The sequence below is a fragment of the Lissotriton helveticus genome, chromosome 3_1, assembly GCF_964261635.1.
Source record: "Lissotriton helveticus chromosome 3_1, aLisHel1.1, whole genome shotgun sequence".
Lineage (NCBI taxonomy): Eukaryota > Metazoa > Chordata > Amphibia > Caudata > Salamandridae > Lissotriton > Lissotriton helveticus.
The window spans coordinates 442,310,014-442,326,814 of NC_136061.1; the positions used below are offsets into that span (position 1 = coordinate 442,310,014).

Consider the following 16,801-nt stretch of genomic DNA (forward strand, 5'->3'; position numbering starts at 1 on the left):
CCATCACAGGGATGGCAAAATTCGACCACGCAAAATGGGGCGACAGTAGATGTCATTTTACAGTACAATAGATCAGACCCTAATTGGAAAGAATGGGTGGTTTGGTCCTTAGACAGGAACATGTGTCATAAGAGATTCTTGGGTATTACCGAAGGGTACACTATCAACAGGCCAGACCCATGCTGTGTACAAAGAGAACACCCAAGGGAAGTGACATCCTATAGTGTTGGGAGGTTGTGCCTTGATTGGCTAGAAACCTCAACACTCACAGAAGTGAAACAACACTTAACCTTACTCACACAAGATATGGATCTTAGTTTTTTTTTTTACTAGATCCCAGAAAGACACATCAGAAACGTTACATAAATACTGGCATTTATGCTGCCTACAATGAAATCTGGAAAATATTCAAACAAGAGGCTGCAGAGAGAATACGGGAAATAGACTGTACTAACTTAGAAAAATCGTTAGCTGTGATAGACAATGGGTTAACAACTTTGGCCTCCAGAATATATTCCTTAGGCAACATTGTATCTTCTGCAATAGACATCGTAGAACAAGATTTGGCCATATACAACTTGGGCAATCTCAATTATGTTCTATCATGTTATTGAGCTGGACACTGTAATCTTTGCGTACAGGCTATGTGCCTTGGCGTTTTTTAAACAGTACGTCTCTGTTTTCTGAATATAATCTAACAGATAAACAGGTTGAAATGGCACAACGGGGAGCTAAATATACAATGCTGCGTATTGAACAACTGGAGCGACTACCATTGACAGTACCGGAAGCTCCATCTACTGAGTGGCTAATCCATGGCGACATAATCCTACCGGTCACTACTTTTCAGTTTCAATATTGCCTTGAGCAAAGGCAGGCGGGCAAATGTGAAAAGATGGGTAAAGAATACATTAAGGAATGTTGGGATTTACCATATAGATTTCGATGCTGGAGTGGGGACCGATAAGTGATTCTGAGTGGTACCAACTGCAAGAACGCTTTCAGCGGTTCTCTCATGTGCTAGGACATTTCATTGCACAGGCTTGTAATGGGTCAGTAGCAAACTTGTCCTGCTACATGAAAGGGACTCCAGCTGCCGTGATTAAACCGGTGTTCGAGCTTCTCTCGAATGAGAGATACTTGATGCTGAACTATCAAGGTTGCTGTGGTATGCTTCCGGGCATTGCCTATCTGGTCACTCTGAACTCCAGGGTTACATGCTGTATGCAAGTATTGTTTCCCCCAACAAGTACAGTCAGGGAGGCACCATTATGGTTTTAATTGAATGTTTCTTTTATACAATTTGATACTTTGAGCAGACTGAAAGCCATGCTTTTACAGCAAACCGTACCCTTAACCTCCGCTCGAGAGACCTTTGATCTTCAAATCACAAGGACCTCGACTGGGATACAGGCACTTATATGTACAAACTGCCTCATTCATTTCACAGAAATGGTGGTTCGTATCTTTAATATGTCTTATACAAGTGGTATTGTGCACCTTTTTAAGACCATAGGGTCAGGATTCCATAGCACCTTTCAGACAATCCTTGTTATTCCAAACTTTACACACTCCGTATTTGGAAGCATTTTTGGAGGTCTACCTCTGATCCTGCTGTCAATAGTGGGAATCCTGATTGTCATTTATCTGCTACACAATGGACGGCCCAATTACCAACGAGATGGCAAAAGCGCTCCTGGAGCGCAGATACACTGAACGCATGGTACAGCATCTGGGCACACCTCGCTTACGGGAACTGAGCGCCTCTTGGTTCCTATTGTTTAGGCCAGTCTAGATGGACTGCATCCAACCAGTTCTTCGATGCTTGTTTTGCGGTGACGAGTGCGTGTTGGACTTCAGTCTGACACTTGCAACGGACCCGCCTGCCGACTTGAATACCAGGCTGGAACCCTTGAGGCCTCATGCTCGGCAATGACCCCAGCATAATCATATACTGATGACTGCATTCCTCGAGAACCTGCAGGTGCCTTTCACAACTGGGGTGAGCTTCAGCTCCACCACTAGCACCACTAGCACCCAGGTATAGACAACAGTATCAGCTGCCTTTACACCAGCTATTGGCAGCACTGAATATCATCTATGATCCATTGACATACTCTGCGAGGTGTTACAAGGACCATCTCCTGCAGCAGCAAGTAAGGATAATGTTTCGTCTCCCAGGCGGAACATTTAATCTATAATTGGCTCATCGTCTGCTGGGAAAAATTCAGGTTTTCCTTTTTTCTAAAACTTAACTAAATTTGGAACATTTCCTAAAAATTGACACTTTCTCGCTGAAAAGCATGGCCTTTTGACGCTTGTAGAAATTCAACTTATATAAACGAACTCAATTAGGACTGTGGCTTAAGTAGCAATTCCAAACAACTGATTTTTGTAGTAAAAAAATGTTTCCCTCTTTCTTTTTTTTAAAACTGATTTTGAAATGATTTTAAAACAAGGGGCCATATTATCACGAAAGGCTGATACATTATCGCCACTTTTATCGGCAGGAAACTGCCGCTAAAGCGGCGATAATGGGCTTGATAATATGCCCTTGTGAATTCCCATAGAAGCCCAGATTGTATTGTAGTTCCAATATTCCCAATAGGGTCTGCGCATTGGAATAACATAAACGATAGTTTAGACGTAGGACTGAGGTCGACTAGGTCTCTACTGAATATGTTAGACTTAATTATGAATGCCAGCTAGCTCAGAGGTCACTAGAAACTTTCTTGAGTGAACAGGAAGGAGTTAACTTTCCTGAATAGACAAGAAGGGATTAGTTTCTGACAACCGCATTAACATGACAACTTTGCTCCCTCCAGAATAAGGAGTATATCTCCAGAGTCGCGAAAACAATAGATGACTATTTCAGTCAATCGCAAGAACAATACAGTGGCCAATACTGGACTTGATTTTATGTATTCAGACCTTAACCTTTATGAATGAAACATACCGGTCCGTTTTTAACTTACGTCATTAGTTAAATTTGTATTTTTCTCACTAGTAGAGCATTTTTAATTTTTGATCATATCATGATATATTTATGCATGTACAAACATTTACAAAACTATACATGTCAAAACAGACAGATTTACATATATTTACAAAAACAAAATTCTGCACATCCTACGAACAGCATTCATACTTCACTCATACAGCTATACACAGAAGAAAATATAATGTGGCCCTTTGTAAAAAAAAAACAAATCCTATATCCCAAAAAAATGGTATTATCTATATACATTAGCAGTTTTGTTTTGTCATCAATGTACTTTGAAGGTAAATCCTTGTTTTAAAACAAAAACAAATCCATTGTTATTTCTAATTGACAAAGAGTCCGATCAGGTCGACACGTTTCAAACCCCTAATTGTGGGGTTCTCATCAGGACCAACTCTTTCTACAACAAAAAACAACAAAACAGAACCATTAAAAAAGTCTGCTAGCACCAAATCAAATTTAACGTGAACATGCCACCAGTCGGCAAAACCGCCATACCTTATAAATGTGGTCTGGCACCACTGGCTAACACAGTAGTGGTAGGGAATCACCAATTTCCGGTGTCAAACTAGACAAAAAGACATAACAAAAGACTGTGTCTCACAAACATTGTATGGAAATGTTGTTTGACTATTCGATAAATGCATTGGCACTGACCTGGTTTAGATGTGTGCAGATAAATGAACCTAATGAAGGCGAAAGACAGCGTTTCAGTCACTTAATGTGAACAGTGGTGGAGAAACAAGTGTGGAAGGGCTTCGAGTCTCAACTTACTGGGCTATGTGAAAGCATTGTTTTTTGCGCCCATTGGGTATTTCAATTTGACAAAGTCAGAAGTACTCCTGCAACGAAAGGCAGAAACCGGAGTATAAGCAAATGTAAATGCATAAAAAATCTAAACCGGTATGCCCGTAAAAATTTATATCTTTACCTTAATCAGAAGCGCCGGTCGCGTCTAACAGTGTAGTGCAAGTACAAGCGTGGTCCTTCTTCTATATCTACCCGGGACAAAGTTCCGATCACGTGACGGGCGGATGACGCGGCGGGTCTTTTTTTCTTTCTGTTGTATTTATTGTTTGTTATGCGGTCCGCGAACTGACAGAATAACTAGAATACCTCGAGCAGTTCGACTAAAATGTATAAACCATAAGTGAAAATGCGTGTAAAAAATGTGTAATTTTATTAAAAGCAAACCTTAGTGGGGATAAAAAAGAAACTGCTTGGTCCTGTTTAATCAAACATCTTTGCAAAAAACTGGAGTACAATGCTAAAGTCGAACGATGAAAGAAGTTGAAAAGCTAATGGTGATTTTTATACATGAAAATCAGGGGTTCATTCTAAATATCTCTGAAATTTCATTCAGGCCCTTTACTGCGGTGTTATATTTCATTATGAGTATTGCCTCACGCTGACTCAATCTTCATTCAATATCTCCGCCTCGTGGATCTTTATCAATTTTTGAAATGATAGTCCATCTTAGGTCCTTTTCCTGATGATTCTGTGTCTGCCAATGTAAAACCAGTGGCGCATTTGGCGTTGCATTTCTTATACGCGATTTATGCTGCGTGATGCGCTGTCATGCCTCCTGAGTTGTCTTCCCTATATACAGCTTTGGACTGGGACACACAATTCCATAAACTACATTTTTTGTCTGGCAGTTAGTAAATGTGTCATGCTTCCAGTGGATCCCATTGAATGTGAATAAGGACCCTTCATCCGTTTGTGCGCAGCATGAACAGTTGCCGCACTTGTGGTGCCCTATGACTGGGGGTAAACCCAGCATGCCTCTTAAAGTAGGTTTGGGAGTGCTTGTCAGTCCTGCCCTGACAATATGATTGGCCACACTTTTTTCTTTTTTATAAGCAAAAAGAGGTAAATCATCAAAGTCAATGTGAAGGTCCTTAACCAGATGCCAGTTTTGCGTAACCAACTTGCGCAGCTGGTGAGTTTGCGGTCCGAACGTTGTAACACAGACAATACTACTTCGTTCAGCTTGTCTTTTCTTTTGGAGTAGCGTTTCTCTGGGCACCTACCAGGCTCTCCTTACTGAATTTTTTAACAATTCTTTGGGCACCCTCTTAGAATTAATCGTTCCATTAGTTGAAATGAAATGAAATGAATGAAATGAATGAAATGAAATGAAGTAAATCTTATATCGCGCTACTAAGCCCAAAGGCATTAAGGCGCCTACCAAACGATATCAAAATGACCAGATAACCAGCACTACGGGTACGCCTTTGAGAATAGCCACGTTTTCAAAGCTTTCCGAAACTCCAGGACCGACAGTTGGGATTTAATTTCTAGGGGAAGGCTGTTTCACAGTTTGGGGGCTACCGTTGAGAACGCCCTACCACCCCATTTACTTCTTCGGACACGAGGCACCACCAACAAGCTCTTAGTTGATGAACGGAGGTCTCTGCTCGGTGGATAAGGAAGCAACAATTTCCTCACACTACCAGCCCCCTTATCAGAGAGTGCCCCATATGTCAGGCACAGAGTCTTGAAGGCAATCCTGGATTCAATGGGAAGCCAGTGCAGGCTTTTCCTAGCAGCCGTGGCAGAGAAGCGTCTGGGAGCATCCAGTACAAATTTGGCCGCCGCATTCTGGGCAGTCTGAAGGCGCTGCACCAGACCTTTATTAACGCCGGCGTACAGAGCGTTGCAATAATCAAGTCGCGAAGCGACAAGTGCAACAACAACCTGCTTGCGAGCCTGAGGGGACAAATAATGTTTGATTTTCTGAAGAATTTTGATAATACCCCAACAAGTCGCGACTGTCCTGTTTACCTGCTGTGCCATTGAGAGAGCTGGATCGATCATCACTCCCAGATTCCTCGCAGAGTCTCAGCATACTGTTCTCCCAAACATTTTCTAATGTACACTTCAATGCCAATGCCGACACGTGTTTCGTCTACCTTCGCATAATATTTATGATGGTCGCTAGGCTAGACGCCGAGCTGCCATGGACTATTGATGCTGCACTAATATAACTTTAAACGGGGTTATAAAGAAGAAGATAGTTTCTTACTTCAATTGAAAAATACCTGTCTTTCCTAGCGACCATCATAAATATTATGCGAAGGTAGTAAAGAAGAAGATAACCTCTACTTCTACTGAAAAATACCCGTTTTTTCTAGAGATCTTCATAATACTATTTGAAGGTTAATGACGATACTCAAAGAACAAAATTTATTCGAATTTTCCCTTTGAAAAGTTTTACCAAAATTGCCCTGACGAAGTCCTCAGGCTTATTAGCCAGACGAAACACGTGTCGGCATTGGCATTGAAGTGTACATTAGAAAATGTTTGGGAGAACTGTATGCTGCAACTGCTTATGAACTTTGAAGAAATAAAGGAAAAGAAAATATTCCTCAGAGACACTTTTTTTCTTTGAAGAATCTTTATTCTGATTTGACACTTTGTACTATTATATCTAGATTTGCTCAGGTTGTGAATTGTGTATGAATTTGACATAACAAGTATAAAAAGGTTTCCCCCTTTTTGGCCTGTTTTATTACAACTATTGACAAGAGTTGTATCTCCACCTTTGAGCATATACTAGAAGCTTGGATAACTTTCTACAATACCACAACACCTCCTATGCGCATAAGTTTCCCTCTTGTCAAGTTTGTTTATAAAGTCCTCGCAGAGTCTGTTGGTGTGGGGCAGACTCCCAACGAGGGGGGCCACCATTCGGCCGCCAGATGTTAGTGTTTCCGCCGAAGACCAGAATCTCGGTCTTCTCCCCATTCAATTTTAGTGAATTGTAAATCATCCACTTAGAAACCGCATCCATGCAGCTTCTAAAATTATGAATGGGAGCGTTAACCGAGGGAGAGAGGGACACCAGGATCTGAGTATCATCAGCGTAGGAGACTACCTCCATCCCAAACGATCTCACCAGCCTGGCAAGTGGGGCCACATAGATGTTGAACAGGGTCGGACTTAATGCCGACCCTTGTAGAACCCCACATTGCACCGGTGTGGGTGGAGATAGGTAGGTGGAGATAGGTATTCTCCCAGCTTGACCCTCTGCTCCCTCTGATCCAGGAAAGAGGCCAGTAAACTCAAGGCTGCGCCCTCTACCCCTATCTTCCTCAGACGAGATGTAAGTAGTTCATTAGCATGATGGAAATACTCCTCCTTGTTAGAACTATTTTTCATTATTCTAAGGAGTTGTCCAAATGGTAAATTTTGTTTAAGGCTTCTGGGGTGATGGCTGGTGAAATGAAGCGCTTTGTTTCGGTCAGTAGGTTTTCGGAAAAGTGTGGTACCCAGAGTCCCATCCACTGCATATACTTGTACATCTAGAAAAGTGATGTTGTTATTTGAAGAATTAAAGCTAAACTTTATATCTTCCATTCTCTGGTTTAACCAAATCATAAATTCATTCAACTTTTCTTTAGTACCAGACCAGATCATAAATACATCATCGATTTATCTCATGTATTTTGTGATGTATTCTGCGTATGGATTCATGTTGTAAATGAATTTGTTTTCATAAAGACCCATAAACAAAACCGCCAATTCTGGCGCAAAAGGGTAGCCATCTTTAATCTGATAGAAAAAATCACCGTCAAACTGGAAGTAATTTCTTTCCAAAGCAAATTTGGCTAATTGAACTATAAAGTTCAAGGGGACTCTAGCTGGCCGTTCTCTTTGGTCTAAGAAAAATGTTATGGTTTCCAGTGCTAGATCCTGAGGAATCTGCGTATATAGTGAAACTACGTCCATAGTCACTAATAGTTGTTTAGTGGCATCGAATTGTACTGATGTAATTTGGTTAAGGAATGCTGTAGTGTCTTTCAGGTGTGCTGGAATTTTTTCAATAAATGGTTTAAGAAAGTGGTCAATGTATTTTGAAACCGGTTCAATCAATGAAGAACATCCCGAGACTATCGGTCGGCCCGGAGGGTTTGTTTCGTCCTTATGCATCTTAGGAAGGACATACAACAATGGTATCCTTGGATGTTTGTTCTGGAGAAATGTGAATTCCTTTGGTCCTTTTGTCCCTCCAAAAGAATACCAAATAGTTCCTTTAGTAAATCATCAGTGGGGTCTTTGTTGATCCTCTTGTAGCAATTTGGGTCATCCAGTTGGCGGTGGACTTCCTTTTTATATTTGTTAATGTCCAAAATTACTACCGCCCCTCCTTTGTCCGCCTGTTTTATCACTATATAGTGGTCGTTTTTTAAGGAGAAAATAGCCTCTTTCTCTTCCATGGATATATTATAGTGAACAAATTGTCTTTTACTTTCAAGGGCTGTTATTCCTGACAGTATAGCTCTTTCAAACGTGATTATCTCCTTAGGGGTCTTAGAAGCAGGTGGGCAAAATGTAGATTTATTATGGAGGCCTGTGGTCTCGTTGGCAGTTTGTGTCGGTGTATCCTTGAAAAACATTTTCAGGCGAATTTTTCGACAAAATTCAAGGATTTCTAATTTCATTTTAACGAAATCAGTTGGTCTTACCGGAACATATGACAATCCTTTCCTAAGAATTGATATTTCTGAAGTTGATAGTACTCGGTCTGACAGGTTGAATAAAGGTAATGGTTCTAACTCCTGTAATACTGCCGCCTGGTTCTCATTTCCCATGGCTGGAAAGTTGAGCGGGTGCGACCTCATGTTCTTCGTTGGCCCCTTCCTAAAGAAGGCTGTGGGCTTGATTGTTGATAAGGAAACAAAGATTAGGTGCACAATATTTTGGAACACTGTATCCTTCAACGTTGACTAAACCAGAAACTAATACATAGGATTCTCATCCTACTAAGTTTCGGCGGATATTATCCTTTCACCCACTCCAGACGTCTATTGGAGTATTGACGGGAGAAAGGGGTCTGTGTGAAAAGCACGACTGAGTTACTCTAGCATCTAGCGTTAAATTATTGCCTTACCAAACGTTAGGCGCCATGTAGTGTAGTTCCTATATTCCCAATAGGCTCTGTGCATTGGAATAACATAAACGATAGTTTAGACGTAGGACTAAGGTCGACTAGGTCTCTACTGAATATGCTAGACTTAATTATGAATGCCAGCTAGCTCAGAGGTCACTAGAAACTTTCTCGAGTGAACAGGAAGGAGTTAACTTTACTGAATAGACAAGAAGGGATTAGTTTCTGACAACTGCATTAACATGACAACTTTGCTCCCTCCAGAATAAGGAGTATATCTCCAGAGTCGCGGAAACAATAGATGACTATTTCACTCAGTCAATCGTGCATACTTAGTTTCACCAGAAGCGCAGAGAAATAGAGAGACGGGCGTTTTCAATAGAAGTGGTTATTTATTGAACAGTCTTCTTTCTCATGCAAGAGAAGTGAGTTGCCACAATTGCAATACTTGTTATAAAGTAAAGTGCGTACAGTAAAAGGAGTATTATTAAATAATACTGTAAAAGCATGGTACAGTTTCTAAGCCATACCGTGTTTAAAATAGATAAAATATATACATATATAAAACCATGACTAAACGTACTCAACTGGTGCTTCTAAGATACGCCTACCCCGGTGTACCTAACCTAAGCCTAGTACGTGGGAAGGAGTAAGTGAGCTGCAGTTTAAGTTAAGATAGTTTTGCCAAGAATCTGAATCAAGAATTCTCTAAGGATCTAATCAGCTCCGTACCTTGGTTATAGAATGAAGGAGGTCTTGTATCTCGTTCTCAGGACTCGATCTCCCAGCAACCCGCAAGGGTGACTGGAAACACTGGAGCTGGATTTCTCGGCAGGAGAAAAGACAGCGTCTCTCTCAGTGCGTCAATGGGTGGGTCGGCTTCCTTCGGCTCTTGCCACAGCAGGGCGTCTGGCAAGTAGATAGTCGATCTGCTCCAAAACCACTGTGTGTTTGCTAGGGCAGCTGTTGGTATATTTATACCTGGAAGGTGCCGAGTTTGACGTAAGGTTGGACATAAGACGTCACTAAGAACTTACAGTTCTTTCAGGACTCCAGGAGTTCTTGGACAAATCAAACCAAAAGCAGGGGGGATTTCCCGGGCTGCTGGAGGCTTGGTTTGTTTAAAGAACGCGTTGTAATTTCTAGGAGTCTATGGGAGTAGCCTTGCCGTATTTGGACTGCATTGGCTATTACTAAATATGGATATGATTCTTATGCCTTTATAAGGATATGATATGTTATAACCACATAAGGGCATAAATCGGGAATGTCTAAATAGGGTCCTAGATACGTTCACAACAAGATTAACACCACAACCTGGGCTTCTATGAGAATTCACAAGGGCATATTATCAAGCCCATTATCGCCGCTTTAGCTGCAGTTTCCTGCCAATAAAAGTGGTGATAACGTATCACCCTTTCTTGATAATATGGCCCAAGGTTTTTATAAAACTCATTGATAAATGTTTTATGCACTACTATCTAGTAAAGAGTTCACTAGCATTTTTATTATTGTTGACTGTTCGGAAGATGAGTGGGTATTATGTTTCATATAGGCACCCTAATATAGGCCAGAGTAACATCATGCCCCTTCACCTACATTACCTCCCCTACACTACACTGTAACAAACCTTTTAGGGTTGAACCTTTACCTAGTTCTCGTCCTGGTTGCAGACGGAGGGTTTCTCATAAACAATAGAGTCCTATAACTCCATAAATAGACTCAAACAGTACTAATAAATATTAACAAGGGCTCATTGAAACCAGGCTGTGGCTACACCACCTTCCTCCCATACCTACGTACATGATTCATCCCATACGTCATCCTCAAATCCAACAATGGCTAATACAAGCAACAAGGGACAAAGGAGCCCTAGATACTTTCTGAATACATATAGCACCTCTTGATCTTATTAGTTACAAGGAACCAAGACTTCCAGACTGACACACTGATCAGAGATGCTGAGGCTCCTACATGCAGATGCTCCAGCTGACAGTGGTCTGAACAGCCCTTGCTCGGTGTCCAATCCCTGACACTAAGAAGGGCTCCTACATTCTCACACTTCAGGTTATGGGGTCGACTAAATCCTACAGGGATTCTTGGCTTCACACCTACTCACATGCTAGGTACACTTAGTTACATCTAGATAGGCATCGTAGGAGTAGGCACACTTTTATCATGCATTTTATATTCATGTATTTATTCATGCTTATTGCAAGATGGTAGAACAGTACTATCCTTTTATATTCACTGTACTGCAAATCATATATCTCTGCTACTGTCTAATGGTTGTTGCACCTCATATATTTTACACGAGAATAACAACTGTTCAATAAACCCTTAATGAAATGCCCAGACTGTTTAGTCTGTGTAACTCTGAGATAAACGAAGTGAGCACGAGTGACTGAGTGAAAAGTAGTACATTGTTTCCACGATCCTGAGGGGTCAAGGTGGTCATGTTCTAAAGGTTACCAGAAACTATTCTCTCCCCGATAAGAGGAGACACTAGTGGCACTGTGAGCTAGCTAAATGCAAACAGGCTAACATTTCACTGTGGGGGTGTACAGAACCAGTCTTCCACCAATCCCACAGTTTATGTTATCCAAATGTGCAGGTCCTGCATGGGTACTATAGGAACTACACAACAGTACGCTTATAAAACTCTTGATTGATTGATTGATCCAGCAACCTGGGGCTGCAAAAGGGCAAGATGATCCCGATGCTTCTAATTTCGGCTTCTAAAGGGCTGGAAACAGAAAAGGAGGGACGGGACATAGATAACTGCAAAGATTGGGGTACAGTACAGTATGAGGGGAAATGAGGTGTAGGACTACCTGGTTAGGGCCAAGTCTATTTCTGCTGTGGATATGATGCATTGAAACGTCAATTTTACCGTGCCTTGGTGTGTATTCAATGCCATGAGGCCTTTTTTAGCCCCAGCCTGAGGCAGTGGTTCAAGCAGTGGCCGATAGATACCCATTTTCGTGCTTCTTTTTTCCTTCTTGTGTTCCAGTCCTGAACTAATAATCCCTGGGTGCAAGGAAAAGACGTGTGGTACTTTTTCAAAATACAGATATCTTCCTACCTGGCCAGCATATGATGCTGGTGGCTAACAGGAACAAGAACTTGGTTGAGGTGCAAGAACAATTAGATATAATTACAGAGGAAAGAAAGGAGAACATTCCTGGTTAAATGTGTGGACAAATGCAGTTGATAACGGAATGAGGAGAGTCAGTGTTGTAACAAGTAAAGAGTGGAAGGAGATATCCCGTGATGTAGTAAGAGGTGTTGGAGGAAACTAGCATGGAGTATGAGGGATGTTTAATAATGAAAGAAGCCCCCTATAAGCACAATGGTAAAGGCAAGCAACCACTCAGAATCATTGGGATAGACGAAGAGGTGATTGAGTTTCTGCAACGAGGATCATCAGGAAATGTCTAATTTAGTCAAAGGAGAACAGGCAGTAAAGAGAGGGAGAGCTGGATTACTTTGAACAGAGTTAGCGGTACATTGTCACAAAATATAAAGAAGAAATGTGAGATGGGGTGGGGTGGTGAGGAATGAGGAAAGAGCTGGAGCAGAAATGGAGGGGTCAGAGGGAATGTACGGATAGTAAGTGGAAGTGGGGGAGAATTATGAGGGGCTTAAGAAAAGGAAGATGAAGAAGAGGATGAAGTTGATATCTTTTGTAGAAAGTTGGTGGGGATGTTGAAGAGCGGTGAAGGGGAGAAGCAGCATAAACCAAAATACCAGGTATGTAAGAGGAGACTGGATCTAGACAGCATGTGGTAAAAGGGCGAAGGGAATGCTAGGGAAGTAGCCACAGCGGCAGAGAGAGCAGGTAAATGCAGTCAGGAAGAAACAGCAGGGCACAGAAGGTAGGCATTGTGGAAAAGTTGTGAGCTATATGCAGGAACGATAAGTTACATTAAAAAGGGCAAGGTACAGAATGTGTATAGGATGGTGGTAATGGCTTGGTAGTAGCTCAGGTAGAAGTCAGGGTGCTAAAGCTGGAGGAGGTGGACTGAGAGGTGATTATGGATGGCCAGCAGCCTCCATGACTGAAGACAAAAAGCGATGCTTTCAATATTTGAACTGATCTCTTACCAGACCAGTACCTTTTTCCTCCCGGTACCACTACAAAGACCTAGGATAGGAAAATGATCTTGAGAGTTCCACAATTATGTGATTGCTTGGGGTAGTAAATCTAACAGTGGGTTGAAGGCCAAGTCTGACTTTGCTCCCACTATTTCTAATGATCAAGCTATCAAAATGTTGCAGTATTTGGTTTAGAAGGATTTCTTATTCAAACTATGGTAGGATAACACCTATAAGGATTTCAATAGAAAAAGACAGATGATAAAATCATTATATGGGCACTAAAGAATATGGTACTGAAGGTACTGAAGTCACTGACATATCCTAGTGGGATCCAACCTTGAGATCTATGTTTCTATAGAGGTGATTAAATGGCCTGATATTGTCCAGCGAGGAATTTGGATATTTAAAAGGCAGCTCTTCAATAATTCCATAATTTTTATTCATTATCTAATACTTTTAAATCTATATATAGGGCTATAGACAGGGATTTACTATTCCATATGTTTTCCCAAGTGAGCTCCTTCATAGGAATACTGAACGTTGCTCCTGCCGTGGGATGAAGTCTGAAAACCTCTCTCTGCAATAAGAAATGCTCAGTCTCCCGACCTCTTCTGCTTTCATCCGAGGTGACGTTTCATGTCACATGGATGCCACATCCTTGGAGTCAGATAGATGAAGAGGCATAGATGCCAAAGGTGCAGCCAGTGCTGTGCGCACCCAGACCATGAAATGGCGGTGGTGTCCCACCTTCAGTCCATCTCTAGTCATTTATTACTGACCTGCTCAGATTTCTTTTTCGCGGTAGTACAAGCGTGGGTGTAATTGTGAAGGGCGTCCTGCTCATACGTCACCTGCTGCGACTCCCGCAGACTGCGACAAGCACAGTGCCCGCGGGAGTGAGAAACGACGTGGCTCGGTGACGGGCTAGGGCACGGTGGCTCTCATGCGTAATTGGCACCTGTCCTGAGCCTCCAGAAATCCCTGGCGTCCATCCACCGCTCCTGTGCCCTGTGCCCTGGCGAGGGACGCCACCTTTAGCGGGCTAAAGCCCAAAGTCCACGAAAACTCTTCACGCCTGTCATGTCTGTCTCTAAGCGTCGAGACAAAGATGAAGCCGCGCCGCTCTGCTGCCGCTGACAGTTTTAGCACACTCCAGCGACCTTTATCACCCTGACCTACTTACTTCCGCCCACACTTTGCAGTAGGAGAGCAGGGTGGCAAACACGTCTTGAGTTTGTTAAAGCTGTCAGCAGTTCTGCCTTTGCGATAACATCATGACTCTCACATCATAATTAACGTTTTATTTTTTAACCTCACTTCCATTCTAAAATACAAATGGAGGTCTTACTTTACTGTAGGTCAGAGTTTTGTACGTTTTTTTCCCGTTACATCGTTTGCGAGGAAGCGTCTCTTGTTTATGGTCGACACTGCCCTTCTACTGGAAATCTGTTCACTGTGTGATGAGGAGGAGCGTCAAAATCTAACTTACAGGAAGCATTTGTGGTTGTTCCTTTGTCGTACTTGTAATTGTATACTAGATTTTTATATCAGTACATTGAAACACAAATGAGAAGTCATTTCATTTTACCTTATTACATAATTAACATAAAGAAGCACACATTGGGGATAGAGTTCTGTGGTCTATCATAACTGCCTTCCTGTGATCAGTAAATCAGAAGGAATGAGACTTCCTAGGAGAACAAAACATCATTCAACATCTAATCACAAATCCTGTTGTGTCATTCACCACAATCCTAAAAACATGTGCATTTGCGCATTCATTGCTTAAGACTTTAGAAAATATAAATATTGCTTTTAATAGTCCGTGACAACCTCCTTTCACTGGAATGCTCCCACATACATAAAACTAATTCAAACAGACAAAAGAATGATAAAAACAAGACCCATAATTCGATAAAGCAATTGCAAGCCAATCCTTAGTGGCCCTTTCTGGCTTCCTTCTTGCTTTCGTTTAAATGATTGTTCACGAATTTTCGCATAAAGGACAAATTGCAAAATGGATTCCCTATAGATTCTCCAGATATCGGAACCAAAGGAATTTGCACAGGACCACATTATTTGTTTGAGTGTGGGGTGAGGGATTCAAATGTAGGTCTCTGGTTACTGAAGTTTTCAACTAACTCATTCTGCTCTCTAGATTAATACTTGCTGCCCAATATCATGATGTAGGAAAAGTGTGGAACAGAAAGGTCATTATCTGGATGTGTGCAATAATGTGTTACTGAGTGTAACAGCAGAGAAGAGGAAGAGGGACTAATATGAGTGTGTAATTGGTGCAGGTGGTTCTCATTTTTGAGGACCTTCACTTAGTTTTCATCATCCGGTAGGAGGTAACTTAGCTGTTTTGTGCTGAGATCTGAACATGGAATGTGCTGATTATTTGTGTGTTCTGTGACAGAAGCCATAGCGTGTTAATGTTGATGTACAGGGGGCACAAGTGTATATGACTGTATTTACACAGTGACCACCCCCAAACAATATACTTTTCCACAAGATCAGAAGCATGCTACTCCATAGACAATCTTGCGAACCCCATGATAGGACCTTGTCTTAGAGGGGCCAGTATGTATGTCTAAATGCAGTTGAACAGTATTCCAACTTTTCCCTTTTATTAATATGATGCTCTTGAAATGAAAGGACTCATTAGTCAGTCTTTTCCAGCTCAAATGGGATCATTTTAAGATGAACTCCCTTCAGGGAGAAACATGGTGACTTTCCAGTGGACGTGTGTACTGAATTATTATAGGAAATATTGTTATACTTAACGCTTCCACTTAATCAGAAGTCACAGTGGATAGTAAACAACGAATTGTTCAAGTATCTGATTCACTGTCTCCGTTTGACTATCTTTTGTGGATCAAAGGCGGGTGAGAGACGAGCATCAATGTCTAGGAAAGTACACAAATGTTTCCAAGATTTGGAAACAAACTGTGGTCCCCAATTCTAAATGATTACAGATGGAAGACCATGTAATTAAACCACGTTACTTAGAAAGAAATCTGCTAGTTCTTTAGAGGTTGGACGTTTCCTCATGGGAACAAAAAGACTAATGTTTGACAAAACATCTACTACTATCGTAATGATAGCATAACCTTGAGTTTTAGGTAAATCTGTAGTGAAACGTATGGTGTTAGTATGCCAAGATTTAAAAGGAATTGGCATATGCAAAGCATCAAAGCTGGATGGCCATGGTATCTTTTATTTTGGGTACAAATTGCAAACTCTGGAAGAAAGTGGTGCACACTATCAATATATTTTCCCACCAAAACCAGCATTTTTTGTTGCCCAAAATCTTGCGTTCCAAGCTTGTTTCTGAAGTTCTTTAGTAGGTAAGTACACTGTCTTACCTCTTGCTAACAATGTGTTTTCAATGTTATATTCAGGCCCCCTTTTACCCATTCCTGAGGATTTTGTTTTACCCATTCATCCTGAGCTTCTTGCAATAAGACATGCAAATCTATTATTCGAATAACAGACCTTTCGGGTAATATTGTTTGGGTGCCACTGTTCCATTTCACTATCAAGTTCCCCAAGTCTGGTAACGCATCTCCATTGGCGTTCTAATTTCCAGGTACATATGTAATGTCAAAATCATATTGACTAAAGAAGGTCATTCAACCAAATTAAAATTTTACGATAGACCATGTGCAGCCCTTAGAAACTGAACATTTTTACCATCAGAATATATCAACAAGGTATATTTAGCTCCTAGTAGGCAATGTCTCAGTTCTCGATAAGCTGTCTTGACTTCTAACAACTCATGATCAGTAATCTCTGTTCTCTGT

The 16,801-nt window shown here is 41.4% G+C and overlaps 1 protein-coding gene across 1 annotated transcript in view; it reads right to left on the bottom strand.

The window, feature by feature from the left end:
- Positions 1-14,133, bottom strand: part of CPO (carboxypeptidase O) — a 476,286-nt gene extending 462,153 nt beyond the window's left edge. The window contains exon 1 of the mRNA XM_078683635.1: positions 13,775-14,133. Within this exon, the coding sequence (XP_078539761.1) occupies positions 13,775-13,839 (65 nt within the window). The 5' untranslated portion in view covers positions 13,840-14,133. The remainder of the gene's footprint in view (positions 1-13,774) is intronic.
- Positions 14,134-16,801: the final 2,668 nt, after the last annotated feature.